This window comes from Myotis nattereri (assembly GCF_964212035.1).
Source record: "Myotis nattereri genome assembly, chromosome: 16".
NCBI lineage: Eukaryota > Metazoa > Chordata > Mammalia > Chiroptera > Vespertilionidae > Myotis > Myotis nattereri.
Genome location: NC_138091.1, coordinates 43742200 through 43767235, shown reverse-complemented (window position 1 = coordinate 43767235; position 25036 = coordinate 43742200). Strand labels below are relative to the sequence as shown.

At 50.6% G+C, this 25036-nt stretch overlaps 1 protein-coding gene across 1 annotated transcript; it reads left to right on the top strand.

Annotated features, from left to right (window-relative positions):
- The first annotated feature begins 180 nt into the window (after nt 1-180).
- UNC45B (unc-45 myosin chaperone B) lies at nt 181-24874 on the top strand. The gene is made up of 20 exons (XM_081110051.1): nt 181-268; nt 618-785; nt 1329-1365; nt 2639-2814; nt 4074-4163; nt 5103-5270; nt 6211-6379; nt 9577-9747; nt 10688-10859; nt 11421-11721; nt 13184-13278; nt 13449-13590; nt 13748-13888; nt 16456-16583; nt 17427-17493; nt 17997-18110; nt 18471-18586; nt 19700-19817; nt 21909-22064; nt 24159-24874. Exons 2-20 carry the CDS (start codon nt 618-620, stop codon nt 24417-24419), a joined length of 2790 nt encoding a protein of 929 aa, XP_080966177.1. The 5' UTR covers nt 181-268; the 3' UTR covers nt 24420-24874.
- Nucleotides 24875-25036: the final 162 nt, after the last annotated feature.

Sequence of the window (25036 nt, the reverse complement as noted above, 5' to 3'; positions counted from 1 at the left end):
CCTCTGAGCAAGGTGCTGGGGCCAACGATAGTCAGCTCCCACCTCCACGTGGTACTGACTGCCCAGTCTGGGGAGGGGGAGGGCCCCGAGTATCAATGACAGGCTCCAGGGGCACCTGCCCCTGTGTCCAAATATGGTCTGGAGCCACTGGCAGGGGCGATAAAGTCTCCTGGGAGGGGCAGACCGAGGCTGACTGGCTGGGGGCTCACAGTGGAGCTCACAGGAGCAGCGTCGCAGAACAGCCCAAGAGCAGTGTCCTTAGGAGAAAGTGAGCCAGTCCGACTGTTCCCGGGACTGGGAGGGAGACGGGGGCTGGCACGGACCTTCAGGGTCTGCAGTGAGAGTTCAGGCCATTGTGGTGGTGACTTCACCTGCCCAGCTGGGAGGGAGGCACAGGGCTGCGGAGACCCCTCCCATCGCGGTCCATGCTCCAAGCAGACGCTGTAATGTTCTTCTGGGCAGTGGCCTCAGGGTGCTGGGCGTAGGTCTCTTCCAGGCAGAATCCTCACCTTCCGTCCTGGTGGGAGGGGACCCCGGAGCTCCAGACCTCAAGCCAGGAGTCCAGCCCTGGGTCCGGGGTGAGTGGCTGGCCACACAGAGTCCTCTTATCCTGACAGATGGCGGAGATAGAAGCTGTGCAGCTGAAGGAGGAAGGGAACAGGCACTTCCAGCTCCAGGACTACAAGGCCGCGACAAAGAGCTACAGCCAGGCCCTGAAGCTGACCAAGGACAAGGCCCTGCTGGCCACGCTCTATCGGAACCGGGCGGCCTGTGGCCTGAAAACGGTGCGGAGCCGGGACGGGAGGCTGAGGGCGGGGGCTGGGATGCAGGCATCATCCATCCTCCATCATCCCAGCCCTCTCACCTGGGCCCTTCAGGTTGGAGAGGGGCACCTCTCACTGCTTTCCTAGGCCTACCGCCTGACCCACTCCTCTGGGAGACAGCAATTTCCCCAGATCCGAACCAGCCAGGGGCTCCCCATATGTTATTTTGTGGCATCTTAACAACAGCTCATGAGGCAGCTGCCCACACTGTAGATAAGAACCTCAAGGCTCTGAGGGTTTAGTAACTTGCTGAAGATTTCCCAGGGAATTAGTAGCAGAGCCTGAATTCAAACCCGAGTTTGCCTGATGCCAAAGCTCACCCACTTTTCCACAAGCAGCGAGGGGTCCTTCCCGAGGCCTCTGACAGCAACTGCCCCGCCCCCGCCCCCCCCCCGCCCCCCCGGCCCCCCCCCCCCCCCCCCCCGCCGCCTTCCCGTGGAGACCCTCTCAGGCTGTCTCTGCATTGGGCCCACACTAATCAAGTCTCTTCCTTCTTTTTCTCAGGAGAGCTATGCTCAGGCGGCTTCAGATGCCTCCAGAGGTGAGCCACCCCCCTTGGCCCTGACCCCACACCCCTCTGTTTTGTCTAAGAGGCTCTTGACACTCCAAGGCAGGGGTCCTCAAACGGCGGCCCGCGGGCCACATGCAAATACAAATATTGTATTTGTTCCCGTTTTGTTTTTTTACTTCAAAATAAGATATGTGCCGTGTGCATAGGAATTTGTTCACAGTTTTTTTTTTAAACTATAGTCCGGCCCTCCAACGGTCTGAGGGACAGTGAACTGGCCCCGTTTAAAAAGGTTGAGGACCCCTGCTCCAAGGAATTACAAATTGTGTAAGCGTCATCATAGGCCTTGTAGGCGGGGCTTCATATGTGCCATCTATGTCTAAGGCACAGTTTTGCAAATGGGGTTGCGTGTTAAATACGGTGCAGTGGTTTCTTTTCTGAAGAGATGCTTTTGGGAATCTTTTCCATGGTGTGGCATACACCCCGTGTGTTGAAAATTAGGATATTGCCATGGGGGACCCCAGAACCGGGTCTATCAGCCCAGTCCTCGCCGTGGGAGCCAGGCTTCCTCTGGGGGAGAGGGAGGTCGTGGCACAGGCCAGGAGAAATAAACATAAAAAAATAAACAGAAGTCAACATTGGCTTAAGGGCATGATCTCTTGGCCGCAGGCCTGTGTTGGGTTTTGACGCGGTTACCATTCTTTTAGGGGAAACGGATAGCCTGGAGTGAGTTCAGAAGGTCGGGGACCAGCTGGAGAGGGGACTGGAAACATCCTGTGAAGAGCAGTCAAGGGGAGTGGCAATATTTAGCTCAGAGAAGGCAACTCCCAGGTGGGACGGAGCGCTGCCTTCAAACCCCTAAAAAGCAAATGCTGTCATGAGGAAGAGAGATTGGGTTTCATCTCGGGGGTTCCAGGGCTGAATGTAGGATAGAAGGGCCAAGTTACAGAGAGATGGATTTCAGGGAGGAAAAGGGAAGGGCTTGATGGTGGAGCTGCCGGGCTGCCTGGAGAAGGAGAAAGCTCCCCAGTGCTTGAGGGATGCAAGCACCAGTTGGATGAACGCTTGGCAGGGATCATCACGTAGCAGATTCTGGAGCATCAGGCGTTGGGCAGGATGACCCTCAAACTTCCTTCCAGCCTTGAGACTATGATTTTCACTCTCTCCTGAGCAAAGGGGAGCTTTGGGCCAATCGTCTATGTGGGTAGGTAATCTCAAAGGAAGAGATTGGGGGCAATGGCAGGGGAGGAAGAACGGCGGTCTGTAGCCCAGCCCCCTAAGGCCCTGCCTGTCACCCCGCCCCCAGCCATTGACATCAACTCCTCGGACATCAAGGCCCTCTACCGGCGATGCCAGGCGCTGGAGCACCTGGGGAAGCTGGACCAGGCCTTCAAGGACGTGCAGCGCTGTGCCACCCTTGAGCCACGGAACCAGAACTTCCAGGAGACACTGAGGAGGCTCAATACTAGCATTCAGGAGAAGGTGAGCCAGACCTCTGCCCACAAGTCTTGGCTACCTCCCCCCGTTCCTGGCAGGGGCATGATAGAGAAGCAGGACGTCAGGGCAAGGCTAGTCCTGTGAACACGTGGCACGAGCGGGTACCACCGAGCAGCTGAGCAGCTGCCCCCTGTGTGAGTGCGCAGAGGTGCTGGGATGCTTGTTTAAGGGTTCGAGCCAGCACAACTAGAACATGGGTCTTTTACTTGTTGTTGTTTTTTTAAAATTGCAACAGTGTAACTGCAACGCTTCCCCTATTTCTAGGAGGATAAAGGCAGCATGAGATACCTGTGAAGGGGGGGGGGGAGGGGCGGGTAATTGGTGGTAGATAGTGTCAGGAGCCAGTAGGAATAGAAAATCGTTTCTAGGAAAATGGAGTGAAGTGAGGAGAGCTTGGACCAGAGATGAGAGCTCCTGCACCCTAGTCCTGCCTTAGCTACCTATTTTCTGAGGGACCTCTTGGGGTGTTAGCTTCTCCTCTGTAGGAGCAGGAGGGTAACAGCTCACTCAGCTCCTGGCTCCCGGACTCAGTAACTCCTATGTGCCTGGGGCAACCCCATGGTGGGGCCCCATGGTGGGTCCATTGTCCAGAGTGTAGACTCAGCTGAGGAAATACTAACTAAGGAGTGATCAAAGAAAGGGCCGGGTGTGAGAGACCCTCCCTGCCCTGAAGGCCAGGATGGAAATAGGAGGGCATGTGGACCAGCACAACAACGTAGTGGGAGGTACAGAAGGAGCTGGTGAGATGGGGAAGATGATCAGTTTGGTCATTTATGAAAGCCTCAGAGCACTGCGGTTGGGGTTGGGATTGTGAGGGACGAGGCATCTACACATAATGGTCTCAATTGCTTGAGGAGCTACTTTGAAACTGCTTCAGGTTTCTGATCCTGGAGGCATATTTCTGTTTTAGCCCATATTGAGATGTCGAATAGCTAGACTCCAAAATTGGGGTGATGATCCCTTGCCTTCCAAGATGTGTGATGACCAAATGGGACAGTGGATGTAACTGGATTGTAAGCTTTGTGGGGCAGAGACTTGCTTCTGTCCACCATTCTATCCCTGGCATCTGAGCACCTGCAACAGCATCTGGCATGTAGTAGTTGTTCAGTAAACGTCAGTTGAATGAATGAACAAATGAATGAATGACAGTGCAGGGGGCAAAGAGTAGGTACCCTAATATTCACTGAGAGGAGCTTCACATGGAGCGGACTGAAATACGGACCTCCGCCTGTTTCCTTCCTCAGCTGCGCGTGCAGTTCTCCACAGACTCCAGGGTACAGAATATGTTTGAGATCCTCCTGGACGAAAAGAGTGAAGCTGATAGGCTGGAGAAGGTGAGCACTGGCCTTATTTAATTAATATAACACTTCTCTACCTTTTTGAAGTCCTTATCCATAAGCAGAAATGTTTTGTTATTTATTTATTTACCAGAGGCCCTGTGCACGAAATTCTTGCATGGGTAGGGTTCCTAGGCCTGGCTGGTAATCAGGGCCAATCAGGGCCTTCCTTCCCCTGGCTGCTGGCTGCAGGCTGCCGGCTGCTGGCTGGGGCCTTCCTGCATTCCGCACCGCCCCCTGGTGGTCAGTGCTCATCATAGCGAGCGGTTGAACTCCCAGTTGGTTGAACTCCCAAGGGGACAATTTGCATATTAGCCTTTTATTCTATAGGATTTATTTATTTATTTTTGTTAATCCACACCTGAGGATATTTTTTCCATTGATCTTTAGAGTTGATGGGAGAGAGAGAGAAACAGAGAAACAGAGAGAGAGAAACATGGATGTGAGAGAGACACATCGATTGGTTGCCTCCCATATGCATCCTGACCAGGGCTGGGGATCGAGGCTGTAATGGAGGCATGTGCCCTTGACTGGAATTGAACCCAGGACCCTTCAGTCCATGGGCTGACACTCCATCCACTGAGCCAAACTGGCTAGGGCTACACAGTTTTATTTTAACATTAGTGCAACCAGAGTTGAATCTATGATTCGGATTCTGCTAAGCATTGTTTTTTATACAAGTTGCTTGGTAGTCCTTTTATTTATGTCCTTAATGATTGCAATATAGTTCATCAAGTTGGTCTTTATGCAAGTTACTATGTCTTTCTTTTGAATAATATTCTTGGGCTATTTTTCCAGGAGTAAGATTATAGGGAGAAAGAATATAAAGATGTTTTGAAGACTCAGTTCTTGAACCAGACCCTGCATTTGGCCCAGAGCTAAGGCCTCCACAGCCAAACCTTCCTCCTGAGGGTAACTTTCTCTTCCCTCTTTCAGGCTGCCAACAACCTCATTGTACTGGGTCGTGAAGAAGCAGGGGCTGAAAGGATCTTCCAGAACAACGGAGTGGCCCTGCTTCTGCAGCTCATGGACACAAAGAGGCCTGAGCTGGTCCTGGCTGCAGTGCGGACCCTGTCGGGCATGTGCAGTGGCCACCGAGCTAGGGTGAGGGCCTGGGTGTGGGCCCGGGTGTGGGTGCTTGGCATGAATGGCTGCCCAGCCAAGGACCTGGAAGGGTGACATGTGGGCAGAGTGTGGCTGGCATAAATGGACCCTGATACAAAATCTGAAGTGTCCCCTCCAACTTTGGTTGTATGGTCCCGGATTCAACAGAGATTGCTCCTCTGTTTTTCCTCAGAGCTGGAAATGGGTCTATGTCAGTGGTCGGCAAACCGCGGCTCGGGAGCCACATGTGGCTCTTTGGCCCCTTGAGTGTGTCTCTTCCACAAAATACCACGTGTGGGCGTGCACGTACAGTGCGATGGAAACTTCGTGGCCCATGCGCAGAGGTTGGTTTTCGGAAAGGAGATAGACGAAACAAGTATACAAGACGAATGTGGACGGGAGAGTTGGAAGGGGTCGACCTCAGCGAACGTACCTCAATCAGATTGAGGACATTTTTAGCCAAGGCCAGCTTAGGAGTACCCTAATTAAGTTAATAACAATGTACCTACCTATACAGTTTCAGTTTAAAAAATGTGGCTCTCAAAAGAAATTTCAATCGTTGTACTGTTGCTATTTGGCTCTGTTGACTAATGAGTTTGCCGACCACTGGTCTATGTGAACATAAGGCTATCGAAGGTCATCTGAGAGGAGGAGCTGAATGCAAAGGTTATGATAGCTTCCACTTTTTCATGCTACATCTTCAAAATCTAGTGTATACTTTACACTCATAGCACCTCTCTCTCAACGTGAACGGCCCCAGGACACGTGCTCAGTGACTCCATGTGGCCAGTGGCTCTGAACCTCTGGCGAGGGGCATGGCTTGTGTCAGGGCATCCCCAGACCGTGGGCCAGGAGGCACGGGCTTATTTCCCCACTGCATGGGGTGGTTGTCTCCCACCCCCGAACCGGCACGACTGACTGTGGTTTGCTGGGGGTCCAGGCCACGGTGCTGCTCCACGCAGTCCGGATAGACCGAATCTGCAGCCTCATGGCGGTGGAGAATGAGGAGATGTCCCTGGCCGTCTGCAACCTGCTCCAGGCCATCATCGACTCTCTGTCCGGGGAGGACAAGCGGGAGCATCCGGGGAAGGAGGAGGCCCTGGTTCTAGGTAGGAGACAGTCTTCAGTTTTGGTTCCAGAGGTTGGGGGCAAGGGAGAGTCTGCTACCCCCTCAGCCTGGGAATTTCCTGTGGGTGGAGGTTGTCTGGTCTTATTTTCCGATGATAAAAGTAACAGATGCATAGCAGCATTATGGACAATAACTTAAAGGTAGAAGCAAATCGAGTGTCCATCGACAGATGAATGGATAAACAAAATATATATATATATGTACACACACACAATGGAATATTTACTCAGCTTTAAAAAGGGAGGAAATTGTAACACATGACACAACATGGATGAACCTGTGGACTTTAGGCTCAGTGACATAAGCCAGTCTCAAAAAGACAAATATGGTATGATTGCATAGAGATGCAGCTTCTGAAATTGTCATACTCTTAGAAACAGAAAGTAGAATGGCGGTGGCCAGGGATGGGGGAAATGAGCAGTTATTTAATGGGTACAGAGTTTCAGTTTTGCAAGATGAAAAAGTTTTGGGGATGGCTGGTGGTGATGGTTGTACAAAAATGTGAATGTACTTAATGCCACTGAACTCTGTGCTTAAAAACGATTAAAATGATGTTTATTTTATGTATACTTTACCACAATTTAAAAAAGTAACAGAGGCTCATTGAGAAATTTGGAAAAATTTAGAAATATGTAAAAATGAAAAAAACAAAACAACCTCACCTGTAATTACTCCTCCTGATAACCTTTTTTTCTATCCATACATATAAATATCTATTTAACAAAATTGGAATTTGGCTATGGAGAGCTTTGTGTCTTTTCTTCACTGAACATTATGTTAGTATTGCATACCATTTAATAGTCTTTAAAAGGGTTCCTTTTGACTTTGATCATTTTATCATATTAATTTTACATTTGTTTCATTCCTACATACATGCACGTATAGACTCCTGCTTCTTCCTGCACACCCAGGTCCGAGGCATCATTTTAGAAGTCCCTGCCATGCCTGGGAGGGTCACAGAAGCAGGGACCAATCACTCAAAGGGAACGTGATTTTGGATAATTTCATTATATTTAATTGTATGGCTGTATCGTGATTCGTCAGGCAGCTTTATATTATTAGAGATTTCAATGGTTTCTAATTGCATGCTTGTGAAACACGCCAGCTGCCATTCTTTACATAAAATATATTTGCACTTGTAGTTATTTCCTTGGCACAGGTTCTGAGAAATGGGAGTACTAGGTCAAAGGCCATGAACATAACGGATGCTCTTTCTCCATCTACTTTCAAGTTCCCTCCTGAGAGGGTACATCCACTTGTACTCTTACCAAGTGACGTTGAGTTCCAGTCTCAAGTCATTCTCACCAGATTTGAATACTATCATTCTTAAATAGATTCTCCTTTTCAGCAGGCAAAAATGATCTAGTGCGATTAATCGTTTTCTTTATCTTTATTAGCCATTTGGATGTCTTTGTCTTTGAGTGGTTGGTTCACACTATTACTTATTTTTTTCTACTGGAACATCAGTGCATTCTTATTGATCCATAAGAGCTCTTTGTAGGTTAATACTATTAACTTTTGGAGTCCTGGATTCTTTTTTTTTTTTTTAAATATATTTTATTGATTTTTTACTGAGAGGAATGGAGAGAGACAGAGAGTTAGAAGCATCGATGAGAGAGAAACATCGATCAGCTGCCTCCTGCACATCTCCCACTGGGGATATGCCCGCAACCCAGGTACATGCCCTTGACCGGAATCGAACCTGGGACCCTTCAGTCCGTAGGCTGACGCTCTATCCACTGAGCCAAACCGGTTTCGGCTGGAGTCCTGGATTCTTGATATGGTTCGGACTTACTGTTGTAAAGGTCAGCAAGTCAGGTTCCTTTTTGCACTAGAATGGCTGGACGGAGAGTCCAAATGGGCCTCACTCGTATGGGTGGTGGTTACCTGGAGACGGTGGCCAGGGCACCGTGGTTTTACTCCTGGTGGCCTCGCTAGTGGGCAGCTTGGATTTTTTAAAAATGTATTTTTATTGATTTTAGGGTGAAGGGAGAGGGAGAGAGAGTTAGAAACATCAATGATGAGAGAATCATCAATTGGCTGCCTCTACCACGCCCCCTACTGGGGATCAAGCCTGCAATCTAGGCATGTGCCCTGACCGGAATCGAACGGTGACCTCCTGGTTCATAGGTCGAGGCTCAACCACTGAGCCAGGCCAGCCGGGCCAGCTTGGAGTTTTATGTAACATGGGACTGGATCCTAAATGGACAAGCCCCAGTGTGCAAGCGCTCTTTAAGCCTCTGGGTGTGCTGTCAGTCACATGGTCAGCCCAGGCCCAGTGTGGGAGGGGCCTCCCCAAGAGCACGAATAATGACAGGTGCAGTTTACTGGGGGACACGACTTCCTGTGAGGTAGTGAGCTATTAGCTATCTGCTAAAATATTTTATATATTGATTTCAAATCTATGTCCCTGTGGCGTCCACCCACCTCAGGTCCCAATTTTGCTCTCCGCGGCCCTACAGAGTAAGTCTGTTATCTCACCCTCGTGACAAACCTCCATCTGCAAACGGGCTATCATGTCCACTTCCTTCCTTCCTTCTCTATCCAGATAGCCTCATTCCGTCAACATTTATTTACATGACATCATTTGGAAAACCTTCCTCCCTGTCTGCCTGCCTGCCTGCCTGCCTGTCTGCCTGCCTTTGGGCTCCAACCTAGAAGGAGAACAAAAGTCTCCAAGTCTCAGAGAGGTCAGACGGGGCAAAGCAGGAAAAGGCATTTATTTGCCTTTTGAGATTGCCAGTGGGCAGGGAGGACTGGGCACCCCAGACAGGGGCTTGCATTCGGGCGCCCGGCCTGCCTGAATCTGTGGGGAGTGAGATGTCTGTAAGGGGTACACATTTCCTTTCTGGAAAACATTTTATTAAGTCAATTCATTAAAAACTACACAAAGCATCCCTGGGTCCCTGCCAACCATGACCTGGAAGGAAGAAGTAGCTGTTCAAGGATGGAATGGGCTGTAGTAGAAGTCAGCGCGCTGAGTGGCTGGAGGACGCCCAAGTGTTGTCTAGGGATTTCCCTCCTTTTTGGGGGGTTGAGGTGGACAATACTATACGCTTCTGGGAAATTCCAATATCCAGGAAGCAGTAGTCCTTCTAGAAGCCTCTTCCATTCCTGGTCCCATATACCTGAGGCTCCCTGGTCCTCTCTCTTTATCCCTGTTCTCTCCTTCCTCAGACACCAAGAAGGACCTGAAGCAGATCACCAGCCACCTGCTCGACATGCTGGTCAGTAAGAAGGTGTCCGGCCAGGGCAGGGACCAGGCCCTGAACCTGCTCAATAAGAACGTCCCCCGGAAGGACCTCTCCGTTCACGACAACTCACGCACCATCTACGTGGTGGACAACGGTGAGGAGGTGGGCGGGTCTGGGGCTCACTCCAGCATTCCCATGGGCACCAGGGTACCTTGCCCTGGGCAGAAAGTGGAAGAAGTCTTCAATCCCAATGGAAAAGCCAGGAAAAATCATCAGCATGTTAGGATCCACTAGCGGGCTGGTAAAGGCAGAGGTCAAGTCTTGAATTCCGGGCCTGGCCATACCCAGAAAATGTCTAAATACACCCAAAAACATCTTATCTGGGTGAAGTTTCCTGACAAACAGGGGTAAGTGCTAAAGAACAAACAGGATTCCACCAAGCACTCACCTGAAGTCTCATGGTTGGCAAGGCCTTCTAGAAGGGAGAGATGGCATCGCCTGCACGTTATATTAAGCCCAGAAAGAATGGTCTAGAAGATAGTCATGGAATTTGTTAGCTCTGGGTGTTATCCTCTCCTAAACTGACGTCTTTTATTGTGGCTGTATAATCTGCTACAATAAATTCTCTTGCACATTTAAGGCGTTTATACTATTCATTGTTCTTAAAGGTTCAAGTCAGCTTTTCCAGCTTGAAATTCATTCTACTTTGATACTGCAGTTCCCTTGTATGGTTTTCACAGATCTCAGCAAAGTGCACATTAATGAATTACTCTAGTGCTTAAGCCTCACCCCCAGCACTCTGGCCCCAGTTCTGGTCTTCTCCGCATATATTACAAAGGCTGAGCACCAAGAGCAGACCTCTTCCCTCTGCACGAGGACCTAGGCCCAACCACACGGTTTATGGTGTAGAATGGGTGGGGAGCCATAGTATTATCCTAGGCATCAAAATGAATAGCACTTGGGTAAAAATAATATGGACTTAAATTCCTGGCACGCCAATGAAAAGCTGCAATGCTGAGGTTGCATGTTTTGCAAACTGGGCTGGACAGAGCCCGGTAGGGGTCTTACACTTGCCGCTGCCATCTGTCCTGCAGGCCTCAGGAAGATCCTGAAGGTGGTGGGGCAGGTTCCAGATCTGCCGTCCTGCCTGCCCCTGACCGACAACACCCGCATGCTGGCCTCTATCCTCATCAACAAGCTCTATGACGACCTGCGCTGCGACCCTGAACGTGATCACTTCCGCAAGATCTGTGAGGAGTACATCACGTGAGTTTCCAGGAGGCCTCATGGGCCGGCCTCTGTATTAGTAATCAATAGCTGTGTAACAAAGTACCCCTAAACTTAGCAGCTTAACACACCAATAATCAACCATTTATTATAAAAAGAAAGCAATTTGGGAATGGCTTGCTGGGTGGTTCTGGCTTTGGGTTTTCTTGGCCTGGACTGCAGTCATCTGAAGGCTTGACTGAGGCGGGAAGATCTGCTTCCAAGATGGTGCACTCACATGGCTGGGACATTGGTGCTGGCTGTTGACTGGAGGTCTCTATTCTTCACTGGGTGAACATCTTCCTACATGGCAATTCCTGTCTCAGAGGGTGCTTCTTGGGGAACCCAACCCCTGACACATCCGTTAGGTCACGTATCCTCATCGTAAGTCTGTGAAGTAGTAGAACTATCCTTAGTTTCCAGATCAAGAAGCTGAGACTCAGAGAGGTTCAGTGAATTGCCCAAGGTCACACAGCATATGCGTGGTGACTCCAGGATGCAAATCCAACTCCGTCTGCCCCCAAATCTCACACTTTCCGCCACCCTCGCCTTCTCTTTTAGGGGCAAGTTTGACCCCCAGAACATGGACAAGAATGTGATTGCCATCCAGACAGTGTCGGGAGTCCTGCAAGGCCCCTTTGACCTGGGCAATCAGCTGCTGGGGCTGAAAGGTGTGATGGAGATGATGGTAGCGCTGTGTGGCTCAGATCGTGAGGTAGACCAGCTGGTTGCCGTGGAGGCCCTCATCCATGCCTCTACCAAGCTCAGCCGCGCCACGTTCATCATCACCAACGGCGTGTCACTGCTCAAACAGATCTACAAGACCACCAAAAATGAGAAGATCAAGATCCGCACGCTGGTGGTAAGTGGGCTCGGTACCCGACACCATGCCAGGCACCAGGGACCTCAGGATGAATGAGGCTTAGCCCCTGTCCTTGAGGAGGTCACCGTCCAAGGGCATCACGGGCAGTGTGATGTGTAGGAGGCTGTGAGAACATAGATTGAGAACGGCGGGCCTACATTTAACCTCCGACACCTCCTTGCTTTCTTTTTCCTTTTTACCTTTTCCTACCTCCCCACACCCTCCCTCCCCTCTGGTAATCACTACACTGTTGTTTGTCTAGGAGTTGTGGATTTTTTTCGTTTTTTCGTTTTTCTTAATCCCTTCATCTTTTCCACCTCCTCCATGCTTCCGAATGGCACGAGCACTGATGGGTCTTATCCAGCAAATGCTTTTAGAGAAAACTCCAAAAAGTCAGTTTATTTGATCAATCAGTTTCTATCCGGCACAAACCTGCTTTATTTTTTCCATCTTCATTTTACAGAAATTGTTTTCATTGACCTTTTCCTCGTGAACAATTATAGTGAAGATTTGAATCATTTATCTTCTTTTGTTTGTATCAATTTAGAAAAAAACGAATTTTCACTTCTGGCACTGTGAGTTTTCTCTTATGGAAGACTTTTTTTTTTTTTTCTTTTCTAAAAAAAAGTCCAAATTTCCTGAGCAAAATTCTGTACATCTGAATTTGTTACCCATACGATAGGATTTCTCTGCCAGTTTCTGTGCTCTGACAAGTCTCACCACTGCAGTTTCAGACAGGATTAGTATTATCTTGTGCTGATTTTTCAAAATGGCATTCAAAACATCTGTGGGGTCAAATGGTGGAGGAAAGGGGTTAGGGCAGCCGTGGGCAAACTACGGCCCGCGGACATTGAAATGAATAAAACTAAAAAAAAAAAAAAGACCGTACCCTTTTATGTAATGATGTTTACTTTGAATTTATATTAGTTCACACAAACACTCCATCCATGCTTTTGTTCCGTCCCTCTGGTCCAGTTTAAGAACCCATTGTGGCCCTCGAGTCAAAAAGTCTGCCCACCCCTGGGTTAGGGTAAAAACCTCCAGCTTGCCTGGCTGGTGTAGCTCAGTGGTTGAGCATCGACCCATGAACCAGGAGATCACGGTTCGATTCCTGGTCAGGGCACATGCCCAGGTTGTGGGCTTGATCCCCAGCAGGGGGTGTGCAGGAGGCAGCCAATCAATGATTTTCTCTTATCATTGATGTTTCTCTCCCTCTCCCTAAAATCAATCAATCAATTGTATATATAACCTCTAGCTTTTTCCTTCCTTCACCTGGATGCTCAGGGAGGGGCTGAGTGAAAGAGGTCGCAGGTGGGGCCTTTCCAGGCCACTAGCCACTTCTCGTGGACCCAAAGAAAAAGGGGCAAAGTGTTCCAGCCACAGGACCTGTTTGAGCAGGGCATTGTCCCCAAGCGTTGGTGCCTCTGGTCCTCCAGATGTCCACTGTCTCCCTCCTCCACAGGGACTCTGTAAGCTCGGCTCTGCAGGTGGCACAGACTATGGTCTCAGGCAGTTTGCTGAAGGGTCCACGGAGAAGCTGGCTAAACAGTGTCGCAAGTAAGGGGGTCCTATTTTCCCCAGGCCTGCCCTCTCCTCCCCGGGGGGTGCCCTAGTGTCCACCAGATTGGGAAAGGCCCCCACCTGCTACCCACTGCCCTGAAATGGCTTCACCGCCCTGACCTCAGCCCTGGCGCCCTTCCCCAGCATCTCTCCCTCCCTGACTCCAGGTGGCTGTGCAATGCGTCCATAGACACCCGGACCCGGCGATGGGCGGTGGAGGGAATGGCCTACCTGACGCTGGATGCTGATGTGAAGGACGACTTTGTCCAGGACATCCCTGCCCTGCAGGCCATGTTTGAGATGGCCAAGGCAAGTAGGGCCCTGCCTCCGGCCTCAGGAGAGATCTATCAGATTCAGGCGCGAACCAACCTGTGGCCCATGCGAGGGAGCCTTCTTGGAAGCAGAAGTTTGTTCTGAAGTTTTCTTTCTGCCTTCTCCCTCCTACCCCCCTCCCCGGTGCCTCCAGACCTCTGACAAGACCATCCTGTACTCGGTGGCCACCATCCTGGTGAACTGCACCAACAGCTACGATGTCAAGGAGGTCATCCCGGAGCTCGTACAGCTCGCCAAGTTCTCCAAGCAGCACGTGCCCGAGGAGCACCCCAAGGTGGGGACGGGGGCCGCCCAGGAGGGGGTCTGTGCCACCAGTCCTCCAGAGAGGTGGAAAGGAGAGCTAGTGATGTCAGGGTGTTGGGTGGGTGTGTTTGGGAGAATTTGGCATAAGGTAAACCGAAGATGATCATAGTACATTTCACCCACTAGGTGGCGCTCGTGTTTTTCTTAGTTTTAATGGAACAGCCACGATGAATGTTTTGCAATTTATGGTGTTGATTTGATGGACATCAGACAGCTGTATTTTATGCTCCCAACACACAAACATTTTATTTTCTGGGATATCTGGATTTAGGGATATGGGTGCTAAGTAGGAAAAAATGAGAGGAGGAGAGACATGGATCAGCAGTAGCCAAGATGTCACAAATTCCTTGGGGTCCTCCTCCCCATCCCCCCATGATTCCCTGTACACAATGGTATACTTTGCTTGTGGTTTGCATATGAGTATATATGCATCCTACTTCCCACCAGAAAAAAAAATGTAGATTTTTCTAAATGATCAGATATAACCGTGTTGCAACACAAAAAAGTGGAGAGCAGACAAAAGAAATTAAGCACTCACAGTGACATCATCCCCCCCCCTCCCCCAATTGGGTATGTTACTTTACCTACCAGAGGCTTTGCTTTTTTCTATGCACCTTTTTTCTTCCCTTTTCACGGTTATAATCAGACTGTAGTTATAACTTTGTACTCAATTTGGGAAAATACTTTGTGCTTTCTCACGGCTGTGCCACTCTCTGAATCATTTCCCAAAGCTGCGTAGTATTTCACGCAGGCAAGAGTGCAGAGCATACACTGCTGCTGTGAAGCTCAAGGGTGGCTTCTAGCGATTGACTGTCAGTCTCTCCCAGCTCCTCTGAGGATTGTCTGTAAAGGCTACTCAACCCTGGGGCTGACTTTGGGTTTCCAGAAACCCAATCCATTGTTATGTCAGTTTTGTCCGACATGTCCCCTCTCAGTCCTGCCTACATCCCCCATTGTAGGCGGCAGAAAGGCACCACGTGTCAGACTGGTGGTGGGGGGGGGGGCGGGGGGGGCGGGGAGGGGTGGGTTGGACCAAACCTGGGTTCAGCAACCTCAATATTTGGGTTCTGGCTAGGAAAGAATTCAGAGCAAGACCCAAGCTGTAAGAGAACATTTATTGGGTAAATGACAGAGGTAAAAAAAGTAATCCCTGGAAGAAATGGGTTTAGGAAACAAGTTATGGAGGTAAAGGAAGGGCCCTTGGAGCTTGGGAGTGAGGAAGCTAACGATAACCTGCCTGGGAGGTGGGGCACGAGAGGGAAGGGAAAGGAAAAGGCAAGAGTGTGCTCCCAGGCGGGGAGAGCGCACTGGGTCCTCCGTCCTAAGGGCTTTAAGGGTGGAGATTTTAGGGGGGGTCCCAGGAGGAGATCTCAGTAGAACATGCAGTAGTCTTCCAGGTGTGTCATTCAGGATGATTGGCCGGCAGCAGGGCAGGGGGTCATTATTCAATGCAGCTTGTCCTAATGTCAGCCGTGGCTGGTTTTGCTGCTTATCTGGGCCTGGAGCTGAAACACACTTGAGGCCTAGATGGTATCTCTAGGGAGGAAAGGTCAGGGGTCCAAGCCTCATGACCAGCGATATGCCAGGGGAGGAAAGTCACCCTGGGGGCAAGGTCCCGCCTGACAGTTGATTGTCCACTGCTGGGCACCTGGGGCTTTCCACCCTGGTGGCCTTCCGTACCTGACACATTGTCCTTGCTCTGCTCACTGCCTATATCCCCCTACCCTCCCACCTGCCACATAACCCGATGACAAGTCAACCATTTGCAAGAAAACTAACATATGGGTCATGCGGTGTTTTGGATCATGGTTCTTCCATTTCACTCCTCTGGGAATGAAGAGTCTTTGGGGTTGATTTCCTGGCCTCTCAGCTACTCAGGCTCTGTGTTGGGAGGGGGAGGGCAGAGGAAGAGGAGGAGTTGTTCTGACATTCACATTGGCAGAACATGCCGTAACCCCCTTGGCTGTTTGGACAAAGGGAATCTGGAGGAGTGTATTCGTTTCCGTTACTGTTATAACAAATTGCCACAAACACAACTGCCCCAAATAACACACATTTATTATCTCCCGTTCTGGAGGTCTGAAACCTACAATCGATTTCACTGGATCAAAGTCAAGGAATCAGTAGGGTGGGTTCCTTCTGGAGGCTCTAGAACACAATCTGTTTTCTTGTCATTTTCAACTTCTGAAAGCCACCTTCGTTGGCTCGTGACCTTGAATTACTTCAGCCTTTTGCTTTTGCGGTCACTACTACCTCTGCCCCTCTGTCTCCCTTTTTAAAGTCCCCGATGATGATACTGGGCCTGCCCAGATAACCTAGGACTATCTCCCCAGCTCAAGATCCGTAACTTAATCACATCTGCAAAGTCCCGTGTGCCATGTAAGGTAACATATTCACGGGTTCTGGGGATGAAGACATGGATGCTTGGAGGGACCATTATTCAAGTACCCCAAGAAGTCGGAAGTGTGCCATCTTAGTGCCCATACAGATTGGCCTGGTGCCAGGCCCCTGGCCCATTGCCACCCTTTGTCTCCCCAGGACAAGAAGGACTTTGTAGACATGCGGGTGAAGCGGCTCCTGAAGGCTGGCATCATCTCGGCGCTGGCCTGCATGGTGAAAGCAGACAGTGCCATCCTCACCGACCAGACCAAAGAGCTGCTGGCCAGGTGTGGCTGCAGGGGGCCAGGGCTGGGCCTGGCTGGGCAGGGAGATGGAAATGGCCGGGAGTAAATAAGGGAATGAGCTGTTGGGGGGGCCGGGGGAGGAGCCTAAAGGGGATCAGCATTGAAAGTGACATGGCGGGGGAGGTCCTCACAAGTGGAAGTTGGCATCAGGAGGAAAGAGGTCACTGTCTGGTTGCCTGGTTCCCAGAGATGAAAGGCACAGTGTCTGTGCAACCTGGGTGGCAGGCAGCCAGGCTCACAGTACAGTACAAGGCAACGGGTGCCACGATGGGGGAAAGACAGAGTGTTGGTTGGAGCAGAGCAGTGGCACCTCACCAGCCAGCCTGGAAGGTGGGCAGCCAGGAAGGCTTTCTGGAGGATGTGACAGCTCAAGGGAACCCTGAAGGGACAAAGGAGCCACTCCACTGCAGGGGAGGGAAGGGTTCCAGGTGGGTGGAGCAGCATAGACAAAGACACCAAGGACAGAGGAAGAATGAGTGCATTTGGGGTTTTCCTGCAATATGTCTGGAGCATGGAGTGCGTAGGAGCGAGTAGTGCTGGGTAAGACCAGAGAGCGAGATAAGGGCCAGGTCACAGAGGTCCTGGGGTGTTTCTCCTGGTTCATAGGCAGCAAGGAGCCATTGGTTATCTCCCTAAATGAGGATGAGGTGGCTCTTTGCAGCCTCACTTCCTCCCCAGCCACTTATGTTCTTGGCAGTAACTTCCCAGGGTGCACACGCACACCAGCAGCACTTTCCAGGGCTGCACTGGCTCTGACCGGCTGGCCTGCTGATGCCTAGGAGGGGTGTGCTGGCACATTAAATGCCCGTTATCCTTACTCTACAGGGTGTTCCTGGCACTGTGTGACAACCCGAAGGACCGAGGCACCATTGTGGCTCAAGGTGGTGGCAAGGTAATTGGGTGGGATAAGGTTCTTGGCATCCTAAAAGGTACTCTACTGGGAAGGAGCATGTGTGTGTGTGTGTGTGTGTGTGTGTGTGTGTGTGTGTGTGTGTGTACATGCATCCTCTATGCCTGACTCAAGAATAATGTACCCTCTGTCCCCACCCGACCTCCTGGAATATGGTCATTCAGGTAACTGTGCTGTCTGTTCTCATGGACCCAATCCAATTTCTGCCTGATTCTGCGATGTGTCCTGGGACTTGCTGTGGAATCCCATCTGTCTCCCTGGCAACTGGAAGGAAGCATGGTGCAGATACCAAGACCATGCACTGAGCTACAGAGAACTCATCATGGAGTCCTTGTTCGTCCCCATGCCAGCTGCATAACCTTGGGCAGATTACTTAATCTCCCTGAGCTACAGTTTCCTCATCTGTAAAATGGGGGGAAATCACACACTTTGCAGAATGTCACAGGATGTCTGTCACCCAGGAGTGACCATGCCCTTTCTTGCAGGCCCTGATTCCCCTGGCTTTGGAGGGCACGGACGTGGGCAAGGTGAAGGCAGCCCATGCCCTGGCAAAGATCGCTGCTGTCTCCAACCCGGACATCGCCTTCCCCGGGGAGCGGGTCGGTGTCTGGGTGGATGCGATGGGGCAGTGGGAGGGGTCTCCTCTGCTCCTAGGGGCCTTTCTTCTTGTCACCCTGCTCCTGGCTTGGGAGAGCCATGGTGTTGTCACAGAGAGGGCAATGAATTGGAGGCGCCTGGTGTCCAGACCCAGCTCTGCCTGACTCACAGGGCTGTCCCCTGGGGAACTCCTCTCATCTGCAAAGTAAAGGGAGTGATCCTGCCTTTCAGGATCATCATTAAGGTCAAACCAGACCAATGGGTGGACAAGGGCTTTGGAAATTCTAAAGCTGGACACCTGTAAATGTCAAGGACTGGGGATCATAGCCTCCACCTGTCCCCCTCTTCACTCCTCCCCACAGGTATACGAGGTGGTGCGGCCCCTTGTGAGACTCCTGGACACACAGAGGGACGGGCTGCAGAACTACGAGGCCCTCCTGGGCCTCACCAACCTGTCTGGGCGGAGCGACAAACTGCGGTGAGCGGGGTGTGGAGGAGCAGGAGTGAAGACAGGTGTCCTGGAGTGTTTGGTTGAGTGGCACATACACCGCGTGTGAAAACTCTCCTCCAAGGGCTGGCTCAAAGGCAGCGGGAAGAAATACAATGGGAGGGACTTGAATTAGCTTGGAAAAACCGCATGGAGAACGTACAAGCCAGAGGAGACAGAAAAGGCTTCTTTCTTACGTTGTAAAAAGATGCCCAGGAGGATGGGAGGGGGAAGTATATTCCTTCTCAGAGGCAGGGGATGGTGCAGTGTATTGGGTTGAGATTCTTTTGGTACCAAGTGGCAGGAAACTCAGCCCCAACTGGTTTGAGCATAAAGGGAATTTACTGGCTCATGTAAATACAGTCTGGGGACTCCGGATTCAGGTGCACTTGATGCAGGGGTTACAAAGCTGTCCTGGGGCCTGGTTCTCTGTACCTCTCCTGTCTGTGTGTTTGTTTTTTTAATATATTTTTATTGATTTCAGGGATGAAGGGAGAGAGAGAGATAAATAGAAACATCAATGATGAGAGAGAATCATTGATCGGCTGCCTCCTGCAAACCCCACGCTGGGAATCAAGCCTGCAACCAGGCATGTGCTCTGACTGGGAATCGAACCGTGACCTCCTGGTTCATAGGTCAATGCTCAACCACTGAGCCATGCTGGCTGGGCTCCTGTCTGTGTTTTAGCTCTCAGAGGGGCTTTTCCCCTCCCCCTCAGTCACAAGGCAGCATCTTCATATCCATCAGAAAAGAGACAAAGAGAATTTCTCTTCTTCGGCAATAATACAAAAGAACCTCCAGCGCTGGCCGGTGGCTCAGTTGGTTGGAGTGTCACCCTGTACACCAAAAGGTTGCGGGTTTTGTTCCCAGTCAGGGCACATGTTGCAGTGACGTTTTCACCCTGGAACCCATCACTGTGGCCAGGATGCCCCCTGGTGCCCCTCCTGGAGCTGGGGGCAGGATCAATGCTACAGGAATCCTGCTGGCCGAGGATGTGGGAGGGATACCACTAGGATGGGGAAAGGGCACTTAGGTGGCCCAGAATCCAACACGTTCACGACGGAGGACTCAGTGGCCTCTCTTGCTCCACTCCTCCCGCCCTAGGCAGAAGATCTTTAAGGAGAGGGCATTGCCAGACATCGAGAACTACATGTTTGAGAATCACGACCAGCTGCGGCAGGCGGCCACCGAGTGCATGTGCAACATGGTGTTGAACAAGGAGGTGAGGGGCTCGGCATGGGGGCGGGGAGTGATCGAGGCATGGAGAGTCGGCCATAGGCAGGGCCGGGCGTGACTGGGGTTGTTACAATGGTACTAAGGTAGCACTGAGTCTATATGGAAGAAATGTGAAAATAGTTATAATTTTAGAATATTTTAAATGTTAACATGAATGAAATATTGCCATTTCCATAGAAACTACATTTCACTGTACCTGTGCTCTTCACAGAATAATCACAGGATTTATTATAATTAAATGAATTCAGAACATGTCAATGACCTCATGGTCCAGTAATGGGACAAATTGTAATCATACGATGAATACATGTCTTCTCCTTTCCATCTTGCTAGAGTATTTTTTATTTTTTAAAATATATTTTTTTATTGATTTCAGAGAGGAAGGGAGAGAGATACAGAAACATCAATGATGAGAGAGAATCATTGAGCGGCTGCCTCCTGCACACCTCCTACTAGGGATCAAGCCCGCAACCCGGGCATGTGCCCTTGACTGGAATCAAATCCAGGACCCTTCAGTCCCCAGGCTGACGCTCTAGTCACTGAGCCAAACTAGCTAAGGCATCCTGCTAGAGTATTTTGCTGTACCTGTAGGTGTAACCTCATCAGAGGTAACAACAGGGTGTAAATCTGAGGTTCCCTGTGAACGTGTAGGCCAGCCCATGTGGCCCTCCTGGGCACTCACGGAGGACCTAGTGTGAGACACACTCTGTTTCTCCTCAACTTAAGGTCTTGGATCTTCTCACTGTTGTAGCGAGAAAACTTGACCCATAAAAGCCTGTTAAAGTCAAAAGATATAAAGCTACCAGGGCCTGCCAGGGAGCTGGCCTAAGGCTGGGCTGGGGGCCAGGCAGCCATGAGGGAGAAGAGAGTGTGTCCAAGGAAAGGGGAGGGGAGGAACAGTGGGAGGGGCAGCAACCTTCCCTGTGGGAGCACCAGCTGCGGCAACAACCAAAATAAAAGTATACAGCGGTCCTAGCAGGATAGTTCATCTCTCACTCATAAAATTTCTCACTCACATCTGGATCAGGTGGCTCGCTTCCAAGCAGTAACTCAGGGATCCAGGCTTCTCTGATCATCAGGCACTGTCTACCCCTCTGCCACCTTGGGAGTGGTCTCTATTCCGATGGTGAATGGGGACAGAGACCATGGGAGAGGCACCGTAGTGCTTTGCCATGGAGGCCTGGAAGTGACACACATCCCTTCCACTCACGTCCCACTGCTGAGAACTGGTTATGACTGCATCTAGGTGCACGGGGTGGTGGAACATTCTCCTTTTGGGGCAGTGGCTTCCCGTTCACAACTGTGTCCCAGGAGAGGGGACCGCACTGACCATCTCTCCATACTCTCACTTCTGAGGACCACTGATCCCGCTTCACGGAGAGTCATAACCTGGGCAGCGGTGACCTTTGACTCCTTTTGGAGCTCCACTTCTAGGAAACCTGACCCAACAAAATGCCCTTAAACTTGACCAACCAGATATTACTGTAGAGCTGAGGAGTAAGGGGGGCGGGGGGTTCCTTGGGCTCTGTCAGGGCCCTGAGGAGGCTCCTCTCCTGCTTTTGAATCCTTGTAAAGCCTCAGCTCTCACCTGGTGGAGACAGTACAGCTGTTCTTTAAAACCAAGTAAACTGCCCAACGATCCCCTGCTCCTACCAAGCCCCTGTGCCTTTAGGGGGTGCAAAGTCATTTTAGGGCAGACCCTGAAGGCCCATCTGTTGTGAGAGAAACATTCCAGGCTTCCCCCAAAGGGAAGTGAGACACAGCTCTTCAGGCAGCATCTACCCTCGAGGAGTCTGTCTGCCTCTTTTCCCGGGTGAATAGCTAAGTGCAAACAGAGGTTGTGGAGCAAGCTATCTGGGGAATCCTTTATTTTCTTTAACCTTTTAGCTGGAGGAGATTGTAGCCCCTTCATCCAGCTAATCAGGGAAGACTTCCAGGGGGAGGTGGCATGGGGGAGCTGCTCAAAGGAAAGCTCCCAGAGATCCTGGGCTAGGGAGTGTGGCTTCATGTGCATCTTTCCCTCCCAGGCTGGGCAGGTGAGGGCATTTTTTCTGAGCCATGGACCTTCCTCCCATAGGTACAGGAGAGGTTCCTGGCGGATGGCAATGACCGGCTGAAGCTGGTGGTACTGCTCTGCGGGGAGGATGATGACAAGTTGCAGAATGCAGCCGCAGGGGCCCTGGCCATGCTGACAGCAGCGCACAAGAAACTGTGCCTCAAGATGACCCAAGTGGTGAGAGTGGGCCCTGGAGGCCAGCAAGGGGGTGGGTTCTAGGGAATCTCTCCTCATCCCGACCATATTGCCCTGGGCGATCCTCTGAGGGAAAGCCTGTCTCCATGGTAACCACTCCCAGGCCCCCTGTTCCTACCACCTAGGGGGCTTCAGCACTTTCCTTAAGGGCAAGCTTCTCCACACTGTAAGGTGGGCAAGAGTCACCTGGTGGGCTGGCTAAAGTACTTTCCCCAGATATTCTGATTCGGTATCAGGGTGGGGTGCTTCCAGCCAGGGGACCACGTGAAACTTCGGCCCTAAGCAGCCTCTGCTGAAGTAACTGGCCACACAACTCCTGCTGACACTCCTCTGCAGAGCGCTCTGTGACTCTCCCACTTACTGGGCACCAGACATTGCTCTAAGTGTCTATATCTATTAAGTCACTCCATCCTCCCCCAAACCCTGTGCAGTGGGTGTGATGATGATTATCCCTGTTTCACCGATGAGGAAACTGAGTGCAGAAAAGTAGCCCAAGGCCACACAGCTAGTTAGCTGGGAAGGAATTGGAATCCTGTAGGATTGCTGACCCACTCCTGGCCATGTCTCCCTTCTTCCTGAGGGGCTCAGAGATATTGGCTGCTTTCCTGTCCCCACAATGGCATCCTGATGACTCCTTGAAGCTGGCCTGATCCATCTTTTGTACAACCCTGGGGCCATGTTGGATGCTGGGCCTAAGTCTCACACCTGCTGGGATATGCCCTGGGAAGCCAGGCAACAGCTTTTTCTGCTGGGATCCTATCCCAATAGGATCATCACCCTTTCTTTCACCCCCAGTGGCTCATTCCAGGGACTGATGGACACTGGGCCCATTATCAGTCAGTCCACCAGCATTGAATCTTTCCCTGAGCCCTACCACAGCTAGCTGAACTTTCCTTTCCTTTGTGGTAGGAGACTCAGTGTAGAGTTTGCAAAAGTCTACCTAGAAGCTTGGAAGTCAAGAATTTGATTTTCTTCCCCCCTGTCCTCTCCCCAACTCAGAGCAGTGTATGAAGAAAAGTATTCCTGCTTACTAATGGAGGGTGAGGTGACAGGTACAAGGTAGCAAAGAGGAAATCTTTGGGTTAGTGTCTAAAATCATCATTCCTGTCCACTTTCATTTGTTGGGCTCTCACTATGCTCCAGCTCCCATGCTAAGCTCTTTCCACAGACCATCTCCTGAGGCTTGCGGAGGTTAAATAACTTAGCCAAGGTCATACCATTGGTAAGTGGCTGAGCTGGGACCTGAACACTGGCCTCTTTTACTCCAAGACCCATGCTGGTAACTATTCTACTCTGCTTCCCACGTATGTCTGCCTCCTGGTTTTATTGTCAACTCCATCTCTGTCTTCTGGGGTGATCAGAGGGATCTAGAGTCCTGTCTTCCCTGTGCACAATGGTTGGGATGCTTCACACCTGAGAATGGAAGAGAGAGCGAGCGAGAGAGAGAGAGAGAGAGAGAGAGAGAGAGAGAGAGAGGAGGGATGGAGGAGAGGATAGACTCCAACCCCAGTGCTGATCCAGTTGAAGTCAAGGCTGGTGGAGTGCATACCTGGAGCTCCTGTCTCAAGGGGCACCTCGGTTAGCAGAAAAAGGCCTTGACCATGTGCCCAGGGTTAGAATCCTCCTCTTTGAGACCCCCCACCCTCATTCTGCTCAGGCATGCAGTGAGCCTGCCCCTTTGCTTCTTAAGACGCTTTAAAAAGAAATGGTTGTGTGGATATTTATTTTCTACTATTTCCCGATGTGTGACCATAGATGGCTAAGTTACTTTCCCTCCCTGGACCTCAGTCCCTCCACTTATAAAATGAAAGGAATTGGATTATTTCAAGTTCCTTCTAGTTCTCCAATTCCTGCTCGGGTTCTGGTAAGATGGGTACCACGAAGTTGGTCCCAAGGGGCCCAAGTACGCATATTCTGAGTCCCATACACACATAACCAGAGTTCCTGCTCACTTGCCCTTTCAGAGCCCAGAATCTGGGCCTGGCCAGTGCCTTCTATTTATCTTGTCCAAAATCTCCTCTCTCTGTCCACCCACTGATTCCTCCAATTCTTCCTTATCCATCTTCCCCGCTCCAGACAACTCAGTGGTTGGAGATCTTACAACGGCTTTGCCTGCATGACCAGCTGTCTGTCCAACACCGGGGCCTGGTCATTGCCTACAACCTGCTGCAGGCTGATGCTGAGCTGGCCAAGAAGCTGGTGGAGAGTGAGCTGCTGGAGATCCTGACTGTGGTGGGCAAACAGGAACCGGACGAGAAGAGGGCAGCGGTCATTCAGACAGCCCGGGAATGTCTCATCAAGTGCATGGATTATGGCTTCATTAAGCCAGTGTCTTAGCCAGGAGCCCACCACGGATGCTGGGGCTGATCCTATATTGTGCAGAGTCCTGAGCAGGGAACTCTTGGAATGTCAGTTCACCTAGGGATCGTGGTGGTGACAATGAAGTCTCCATGTTGTTCCCTGAGTTGTAAATCTTCTCCTTCGCCCAAAGTGTGTCTGGTGCATTGGCTCTCTTGCTCCCTGTCTCCCTGTATCTGTCATGTTATAGAAATTCCTAGAATAATTTTTATCTGTAATTTGGAAGACAGGTTGGATAATTCTTTCTGTACCCATTCCAAAGGCCAGAATAATGGGCTGAAGTTCTTTATGTTTTGAAAAAGGAGTTGTGTGGTAAGGTAGGGCCTTATAGGTGTGTGAATATAAAGGTTAGTGCTATTGTATCTGGATGTTGATCTGTGCTGCTTTTCTTCCTCTCTCTCCCATACTGTTTGAATAAAGCTGCCTAGAATTGTATGTTTTAGCTGCAGTGCCCTGTCCCAGCCCCATCTCCCATCCCATCTCTCAACTATGATGGAAATATGGTTCATATTCAATAGTGTGACACAATTTTTGCAATTTGTTTGGGTAAATCTTCCAAGCAAGATGAACATGATGAAGTTAAATGAGATCAACTC